At 45.7% G+C, this 9,963-nt stretch overlaps 1 protein-coding gene across 3 annotated transcripts in view; it reads left to right on the top strand.

The window, feature by feature from the left end:
• Nucleotides 1–1,353: 1,353 nt before the first annotated feature.
• Nucleotides 1,354–9,963, top strand: part of RSPO2 (R-spondin 2) — a 108,475-nt gene continuing 99,865 nt past the window's right edge. The window contains exons 1-2 of one of the 3 annotated variants that reach the window (XM_079984526.1): nt 1,354–1,768; nt 2,661–3,002. In XM_079984526.1, the coding sequence (XP_079840652.1) occupies nt 2,909–3,002 (94 nt within the window). In that variant the 5' untranslated portion in view covers nt 1,354–1,768; nt 2,661–2,908. Of the gene's footprint in view, nt 1,769–1,939; nt 2,282–2,389; nt 2,515–2,660; nt 3,003–9,963 lie in introns of those variants that run through there. The other 2 variants (XM_079984525.1, XM_079984527.1) reach the window with 2 other exon arrangements.

The following is a 9,963-nucleotide window of genomic DNA, read 5'->3' as shown; positions in this document are numbered from 1 at the left end:
TCCTCCCACTCAATCTGGGTGGTTTTCAATGCTAGTCCTATCTATGCAGAGTAGATCCACTGAAATGAATAGACACAACTAACTTAGGTTCATTAATTTCAGTGGGTCTACTCTAAATAAGACTTAGTTGAAAACAACGCTCTGGAAAAGAACTGACCAGATGATTTAGTTGGATACTGACCATTCTTTTGCTATCTGAGGTTATTTTATTTTTTTGTAATTGCTGTTCCTTTGTGTGACACTGAGGTCACACTCCGAGGGCGGTTCTCTCACTGCGAGATGTGAGGTTACAGGGAACCAGGCAGAGGGCCTTCTGGGTGGTGGCATCCACCCTGTGGAATGGCCTCCCTTTAGATGTCAAGGAAATAAACAACTATCTGACTTTTACAAGACATCTAAAGACAGCCCTGTCCAAGTAAACAGCTATTTTCATGGAGGAGGGTCAAGATATTAACTGATGTGCATGAAATGTCATATATAGCTATATAATCCCTAGTGTAGTAAGATAAGACCTTTGGAGCAGGCATTTTCAAAAAAGTTTTTTTTATGAACCACCCTAGTAGGGCAGTAATTGTTCCTTGATAATTTGTCACTCCCTTCCATGATGGAACCTGGGGCTGCCCCACCCCTGTCTTCCTACACCCCTGGGAGACGCTCCTTCAGGTATACTGGACTGAGGCCGTTTAGGGCTTTAAAGGTCAGAACCAACACTTTGAATTATGCTCGGAAATGTACTGGGAACCAATGTAGGTCTTTATATGTGTCGTATGGTCTCTACATCCCTCATGGTTTGAAAAGCAGTGTTCACAGTAAAGGAGCTACAATTCAAAGCTATCCTGTTATTGCTTAGGAAATGCCATGTTTTCGTGCCTTTATCCCCAAACCAGCTTCCATCAGAATTGAGAAAAAAGAATGGCCTAGCCGTGTTTTAAGTGGGTAGTGTTCAAACCTAGTTCACAATAAATCAGATCACTTAATCCACCAAGCTCATGGGACAATGATATGAGCGAGGCGTCTTTTTTCTGATGGACAGCATTTTCAGACAACTCTTTTGACTGTGGGCTTGAAACGGGGATATGCCAAAATACGTGCCAGTGACCTGCAAGCACCGACTTCCACCTTCCTTAACTGGTATGCACACGACAGGCAGCAATGCCACCGGTGAAGCCTGGGTCACCTCACTGCCTCTTGCAGCAGCTGCTGCTGGGAAACAAGTTTCTAAGATGCCTGACCTGGGTCTTTGGGAGAAAGGCAGCAGCAGCAGCAGCAGCAGCAGCAGCAGCAAGGCCTCAGAAGGCGGCGGCGTCCAAGGGGAAATGCTGTGGCGCACAGCGCCATCTGCTTACCGCTGCCTCCGGGCGAGCGCCGGAGGAATCACCCCGAGCAGCCGCGGGGCTGGCTTTGCGCACATGATCGCGACGCTGTTATAAGAGAAGTAGCGGGAAAGCAGGCTGCTGAGCCCAGAGGACGGGAACTTCGCTCACCTCTGTGCCGCAGCGGAGCTGGGTAGGAACTGGCGCCGGGATCCCTCCGTGGAGAAGCAGCAGCAGCAGCAGCAGCAGCGCGCCGGGGCGAACGCGGCTCTCCAAACGCGCGCCGGGCAGCAGCAACTGCAGCGCGGCTGCAATCCCCAAACTTCGCCGGGCTGCCCACGTGTTTCCAGGTTGTTTAGTGGGCAGCAGAGGCGAGGCGCTCGGCTGACCTGCCGTCGGGGGAGCGAAGGAGCTGGCCGGCGGCGTGCACAGGGTGGCGCCCGCCGTCAGGGGAGGTAAACTCCGCTTTTGCGCGCCTAACGACTAGGGATTGCGCCTCTCCAGCCCCTGATTCAAAGCGAGGTTTCTCTTTCGGTCTTCCTCTTTTCCTCCCCCCCCCTTCCTCCCCCACCCCCGCGTTATTTAAAGCACCTCTGAGCGTCTCGGTCGTTAAGGGGGCGAGCCCGGCTGGCCTGTCGAGTGGAATCAGCGCGACTCTTGAATTGGGGGCAGGGTGTGGCTACGTTTGGGGTTAGCGCGGTTTCGTTCCTGCCGGGGCGCGCTTCCTGCGCACGAGGTTTAAAAGGCCCTGGTTGCGAGCGGCGGGGCTTCTTCCCCAAAACACGTGCGCGGGATCGTCTGCATCGCGCTCACCTGGAAGGCCAGGCAAACGCCGCGCGAGGTTTGCGCCCCGGAGAACGCGCGTCGAGGATCGGGCTGCGAGGCTCGTCGGAATCGAACGGACCCAACCTGAAGATAACCAGGATCGGGCGGCATCGATCCCACCTTGCTTCCAGGGAACCTTAAAGGTTGATCTACTGGGGGGCGGGCGGGCGGGGGGGGGGGAGCCGGAGCAGAGGCATGGCTTAGATCTATACTGTCCGCGTTCATGCGGATCCAGCCTTCGAAATAGGTTTGGTTACTAGTGATGCAGCCCGTTGTCTGGTTGGTTACTCTAGAGTAAACCCTGTCGGAGTCAAGGTTGCTTACTCCCAAGAGTGTGCAAAGCCCAACGGGCGGTTCTGGACGCGTCTACTCGGAAGTAAGCCCCGTAGAGTTCCGCGGGGCTTACTCCCGTGTAATTGAGTATACAGGGTTGCAGGCAGCCTTAAAACTATTGATCGCTCCGTATTATGTGTCTGTGCGCGCGCGCGTGTTTAACGTTTATTTCCTTCCTCCGTCTTTCAGGTCCGAGGAGATGCTGGAAGTTGCCGGGACTTCGTTGGATGTACTAAGGGGCTCCGGAGGCGTGTGAGCTACTTGGCTGCCGCTGCTGCCGCCGCCGCCGCCGCGGTCCTGCCTTGCGCGCCTCGCTCTGCCTTGTCCCCTCGCCGCCTGCAAGGAGGGCGGTTTCTGGTGACTCCCCGGCGCCGCTGCCGGCGACCTGCAGCCCCCGTCCTTTTGCTGCTTCTGCCGCGAGTCCCCGGAGCCGAAGGATGCAGTTCCGTTTCTTCTCTTTTGCCTTGATCATCCTGAACTGTATGGATTACAGTCACTGCCAAGGCGGCCGCTGGAGACGCAGCAAGAGAGGTGAGTAGCGTCTTACCCAGGCTACTCCGGACCTCCCCCCACCTCCCGGCTCTACATCTTTCCTCAAGCTGGCTGGCTTCCCTTTTCCCCACTTGGTTTTGCCCGTTTGTGGCCTCCAGTAGCTGACATGGCATCCGAATCTCTCCCATCTTTAAAAGGCTGCATAGGGTTACTTTGGTTCATTTGGCCTTCCCTTTCCATGGCGGAAAAAATAAAGTTCCTTTTCTCACAAGCTTCCCCCCTCCCAGTAGAGGGATACCCCATTAAAAGCCCTTGAGCCCTTCCTGTCTGATTCATACATTCTAATCCTAATTAGGGTCATTCATAAATCGGTCCCAGGCATGTGGGTAACAGGCTGATCCTATATATATGCACCTTCACACAGAAGCAAATTGTGCTGCACTCAGTGGATTTTGCAGTAAGTGTGCATAGGACCACAGCCTTGCTGCAGAGCCGTAGGTGGGGGTGGGGAGGCTGGCCAGGGTTTTTTTTTGTCCTGGTGAAGTCTCCAGAGGGTGCCATTGAGACTCCTATCCTGTGTGTGTACATGCAAATGCACATGGATTGCATGTGTGCCAAACTGGGTCTGCCTAGTTTTGCCCCTGGCTTGCTGGTGTAGGATTGGGGTGGGAAAAGTGCATTTTTAGCCACTTGAAATTGAACGGCCTGTTTATGCTTTAATGCTTTCTAGTTGCTTTGTTGGAACGGCAGTCAAGGTGGGCTAAAAAGTTGTTAAACAATCCCCCCCCCCCCGGTGTGCTGGCGATTGTGAATCAGAGCTGGAGGATGATAATGATTGCAAATAAGTTTACATGGAGTACAGGATGTGACCTTTCTATGTAGAGAGCTCATGGGCCAAGCGAAGGAAACATGAGCTAATTGCAGATAATAATTTTGCTCTAGGTGTTCTGAGCTGAACATGCCCGCCCTCCCTCTAGGCTAGTCCCTCTGGGGGATTGGCAGAGGTTAACTTTTTCAATTAGAGCCATTGAATAAGGTCTTTAAAAATAAATAAGAGAGAGAGAGAGAGTGTGTGTGTGTGTGTGTAAGGGATGGTGTGTGACAGTCTGAGTTTGCAGCATAAATCCATTCATTGGCAATGGATCTCCTAGACCTAGAGAATATTGGGCAGTAGGTTGTCTTGTAGGAAATAAGAGTCTGATCCTGTACATGCTTAGTCACACAGATTTCAGTGGGACTTTGTTCTCGCTAAGTGTGCAGTGGATTGCAGCATTAGCATCTGATTTCTAGATAGTGATCAAAGAGTGACAGTAAATCCTTTAATGCGGGCAGTAATAGTGGTTGTCTGCTATACGTGCTCACAACTGAATGCTGCTCACTTTCACGGCTGATCTGTGCTAACTTGCGACTCCCGTGCATTTTTGTAAGTGTACCTTGTAACTTTCCTGCTTTAAGGGTTGCGAGGAATTTTCACTCCAACTGAATAGGGGAGAATTCTACAGCTAGCCAGGCATGGTGGCCCCCATTAGTCCCTCCATCAGCTGGCATTCATTTCACCTCTTTTTTTAGTTTAGTGTGTTGCTCCCCAGTTCGCAGCATAGAATGACAGGACTGTTTTGATGCTGTTGCTTATAGAACAAACTCATTTGCTGTGCCTTTCCTGTTTGGGAAATCAAGAGAATGTGGGAAATCTATTCTCTGTTGGTACTCTTTGCTGCTCCAAGAAGACGGTTGCAGCTCAGTAGTTATTCATTGAGATCTACCTAATAACTTGAGCCCTATCATTTCCAGAAGACGTATGCCAGCAGATGTAGAAAGTTGCTTTTTGGGGAAAATTTGATAGTTTGAGTACAGCAAGTCACTTTCCTCCAGGTCCGATTACGTAGTTAACCCATTTTCACTGGTTTTCCCCCCTGTCCCCTCGCTCAGTGTTCTGCGGCTTGACTCACTCGCTTGAGTTTGCTTTATTAAAGCAGCCTTGAAAAGGAGTCTGTAAAAAGAAAAAAAGGAACACACAGGCTTAAAACTTTGCCATTTTTGACACATTAATGGCCCCCCCAAAAGGGGGGGGGGTGACAAGAGGCAACTTTTATTCCTGATCTAACTAAGATCCTAGAGCTATATCTGAATTTGCTGTGGGCAACTAGACAGGTGACTATTTACTAGGTGACTAGTAAGCTGTTCCATGAATATACTTCTGACTTTAAGGGTCTTTTGTGTTCCTTGCTGTTGAGACTTTAAGCTGGAGAGAGGAGCAAGGGAGGAAAGGAAGCCTGAAGTTACTTTTGCTTTCTGTTTCGTGTTTTTTTCTATCTTTTCACATCTTCTTCACAGGGGGATGCATTAGCTATTATTGCACAGAGCATATGCATTTCCTCGCAGAATAGATGCACCAGCCTCACATGTGGCATTCTGCAAAGAAGTGTGAAACAGGAAATAGAAGTTGGTTGCCCTTCCTGTTAACCACACTGCTTGGAATGGTGTGAGTTACTTTGTGGTGTGGCTGATGTGGTATCCTGGTTTGTGGGCCAGAATATTTGTTTGGATCATCTTGTCTTCAGTCCCTTCCCAGCACTAGTGTGATTCCTTCATACTCTCTTATCTCGATTGCAGTCCTGTAAATACTCACTGGAGAGAAAACCCTAATTGTGAATTCAGCAGGTTTTGCTTCTGGGTAAATAACCACAGGCTTGCACCCTTAGTTGTTGCAGTGATTATATTTCTAGGAACAAACACCCATGTGTTGGGCTGTGTTCACACATTATGGTCAACGGGTGTACAACCTGTGTACAGCTTGAGCTGCACATTTATTTGTACGGTTTTTCACAGGTAGTGTTCGACAGGTTGACTGTCCATGTACACAACAATTGAGCTGTACAGATCAACGAATCTGTTATTTCTCACAAATGCTTGTGTGTTTATAGAGACCTCTTGCATCAGTGTTAAGCCTAACAAGTGAATTAATCAAACATCTCCAGTTGGTGAGATGGCTTGTTTCTGTTCAAAACAGACCAGTCTTTGCATCTTCAGTCTATCCTTTTTGAGCTCCTGTTCGGTGACAGAGTACTAAGAGTCTTTTATTTCCCTTGGGTGATCACTCTCCACCACTCCGATCCTTGGCTTCAGTTGCCACAGTTGTCACCGCAGTTCAAATTTTGTGCGTATTGCAGTTTGTGTCCCAAGTGAAGTTCTGAAGCACTCAAACCCATTGTCTCGCCTCAAGAAAAGAAAGACTCCACTCAATTTCTTTCCTGCTGGTTGCCTTGAAGCTGACCAAGCGACTTTAATATAAAACTGTTTTCTTTTAAGCTTTGCCTGAAGGGAAGTGGTAGTAGATTTGGATTATATAGATTAAATTGTATCATGCTAATGACTTGAAAGTTGTTCCTTGGAGTGTGGAGTTTGCTTTGATTGCTTTCTAGCCTTATAATGTTTGGGTTTGGTTAGGCCTTTGATTTAATGACAGCTTGTTTATGTAAATAAGTATTTATTGGGTGTCTTTGAGGGATTTTTAAATTGTGCTATTTCTAGATTTTTTTGTTTGTTTACCAAAGTTTATAGAAATCAGCAAAATATACAAAGACAACTCAATCCCTAAAACAAATGGGTTTTTTTTCTTAAAAAATAACAAACAGCATCAATATTACCAAAACAGTCTAAAAATTGACCAACATGAAATTAATATAAAAATCATGCTAAAACAGCAAAGGGAAGGTAATTTGTGCACTAAAACATATTATTGAAACTGAAAGGAATAATCCTTCCATAGTGGGTCACGACAGAATTTTTTAAAATGAAATTAATCAGACATATTGAGTTATATCTGTGCTCTGCTAATTGCAGATGGCACCCATTGAAATCAAGGGGAGGAGTTTGCAATGATGTAACTGAAGCACCATTTATTTCAAGTGCAATTAGTTTAGTCTGGATCCAGCCCATCCAAACTACAACCTGGAAAGCAGCTAAAATAGCTTCAGCGGTTAAACAAAGTCTGCAGAAAAACAGCACTAAAAACTGGCAGTGAAGAATAAAGAATTAAAACACGCAAACAACAGCAGTTAGATGCAGAATAGTGGAAATGTCAATAAAAAGCTCTTCAGTGTCGGTTTCAAGGAAACACCAATGGAGGGGCCACTCCTTCCCCTGCCTAGGAAGGGCGTTCCAAAAGAAAAGCACTATGTATATATCTTGAATATATATATATATGTATGTATGGAGCCAATGCTGAAAAGGCCCTGCCAGTAATGCTCACCAATCTAATACTGTTTAATACCATACATTTAAAGGACATGACTTTCCCTCCATAAAAGTCCTGGGGTCTAGTTTAAGAGTACTTGAAACTGTAACTTTCCCAGGATTCTTTGGGAGAAGTGATGTGCTTTAAATGTATATTGTGGATGTGATCTTTGTTAGATTTGAAGAGGAGGCTATGTAACCCAGTGTCAAGTCTTGGTTGACATGTCATTAATTTGATGGTTTTGTCTCAAAATGTATGCAAGGGGTACTTTTGCTTTCCTATACTGTAAAAGGAAAGGACCACGGTGCTAGTTTTGCCTGTGGCAAAATAATTATAATACACACACCCCCAATCCTCAATTGTACATTGTTTGTTGAAGTCCGCCATGTAGCAGAAATAACCTTTTAATGTTAGTGCTCTGCGCATGAGCACAGTGGGTAAAAACAAGCCAAAGTAACTGTTTTCACATTATCCCATCTCGCTGCTTCCTCTGTGTGGATGGTTTTAGAGTGTCTGAACAATGCATCTTGCCCGGTGAGATGATTGTACTGTCGTGAATGGTGACATCCTTTCAGCAAATGGTGTATAATATTGAACCCCCGGATGAGCAGGTATTTGGGCATAACAAGGATACACAGGGAAGTAACCGAAACTTTAGGCGCAATAAATGTTTCGCTTCATCATCTCTTTCCATCAGCAAGAAGCCGTAGCTGACAGAACAAGTGAAATGTTGATATAACAGCACCCATGTGGACAGAAACACACACTGCACCTTTTCACCTGCGTCGCTTTGAAAAGGTCTGTAGGGAATGCATATACTTTCCCGCTTTTTATCTCCGAAAATCCACCTACCATTTAAAAATCAATTTTGTATGTAGTCCTCTCTTCCTCCTCCTATATGTTTTTCCAGGTTTTGTCGGGTAACGTTAAAACCCGGTTGCTTTTTTTGCTAAAGCTTTGTGAAATACAACTGCAGGTTTTCAGGAGTGTGTGAAAACTGCACTGAGGATCGAGTAGTCCTGAGAAATTTGGGATGGCAAAATTGTGCAAAGTAGTGTTCTCTGTAGAAGTGTAGCGTGTAGATTATTTTTTTTGACGTTCCCCCTCCACTTTCTACCAGGTAGCTTAAACTTTTTTCTTTTTGGTAGTGAGTGGTTAAAACATCATACTCTTCTTTTGATTAGTGACCAGTTGAATTTCCTTTGTCAACATAAAAGCTGTAGTGTGTGCCTTTAACTAAATGTGGAACTACCTCAGACCCCAGGCTAGACGGTCTTTTGCAAGACGGCTTAAGAACTGCGTAGCAGGAGAACCTAAATCTAACCCGCATTGTGCGAATTATCCCCCTCTTCTACTCCCCTCCTGCGAAAAAGAAAAAAGAAAGTCCCATAAGCTGGTTTTAATTGATCCCATGTTCCCGAGTTGATCTTAGACCAGTGGTTGTGTTTATGGGATGACTGGCTTGCCCCAAAGAGATTGAGTCAAGCTTAGCTTCTTGTTGGATGTTCAGATATTGGCTGCATAATAATTGGTGTTGACAGCTGACTTATTGAAGTTAGTCTGTGCTGTCACTCCTGGGCTTTTTATTGTGGTCTATGAAAATGCAAAGTGTTCAGCTAATTTAAAGGAATGTGTACTAGGATGTTAATGGCTAATCTTTGCGTATAGCGGAGGGTAAAAGCGATGCTAACTTAGAATGCCGAAACATGGAATTAAGATTCCTGTAACAATTTCCCCTGCACACACACACACACACACACACACACACCCATCTGCAAATAATCAGGCACACACTGTGGGGTACTGGCATGTAGAACCTTCCTGGCTCTCTCTTGTGTCTCTTATGTGATCTCAGATGCTCCATAATATCACTTTCTTAATGAAATAAAATTCCTGGCGTAGATTGTCTCCTCTGTGGAGTCGCATCCAGTCGAGAATGGCAAGCAAATCTGTCATTTCTTTTGACTAATGGTATTTAAAATACAGCTTAAAAAACACACACAGGCAGAATGAAATATATATTCATATGTCTGTATGTACAAGGCTGGATTTTAGCAAATATTCTTCTGGGAGGTTATGGTGGCTGTGCTATATAGAGTTTCACAAACCATCCAATTTGTTTGTTTTCCTAGCCATGTACACTAGGGGCTTTCTGGAATTCATAAAATATGCTGGGTCTCTTGAGTTATTTGGGGAGGAAAGAAATACAAGCTTTATTAAGGGGCAAGGTACATGTTAAGCATTTATGCATGCAACAGTGTATCGGTGCCTTTTTTAAAAAACAAAGAAAATGAGTTCGGGGATGATGAAATATACAACAGAGAAGAATGAAGAGGTGCTTAATTTTTATCCCATCCATGGATTTCTTGCTCTTTTGCCTGTCCCAGTCCCCCCCACCAAATGTGTTGGGTTTCAAATGTGTGGAAACATGCATTTGGAATTGTGTGGGGAAGACGGGCTTTGTGCGAAAGGGTTAAACCCCTCTCTGCTCCCAATGGTCTCCTCCCAAAGTAGCTTTGCATTGACAGCAACAGCAACAAAAGTGTTGCGACACACTTCCACATGTTGCTTTAAAACATACAGGGGCAGCCCCACAAATGCAATCCAGTTCCCAGTTAAATAAAGTTCTTTTATAAACCACTTACTGGTTTTTCAGATGGGCTTTACACACATTTATCTCTGTAATCTGCACAACTCCGTGTGTGTGTTATACAGTTCCATGTTTTCTGCCCTTTCAAAATTAGGTTTGGACAGGATAGTGAT

Source organism: Podarcis cretensis (assembly GCF_951804945.1).
Source record: "Podarcis cretensis genome assembly, chromosome: 7".
Classification (NCBI taxonomy): Eukaryota; Metazoa; Chordata; class Lepidosauria; order Squamata; family Lacertidae; genus Podarcis; species Podarcis cretensis.
This window is presented reverse-complemented; position numbering and strand designations above follow the sequence as displayed.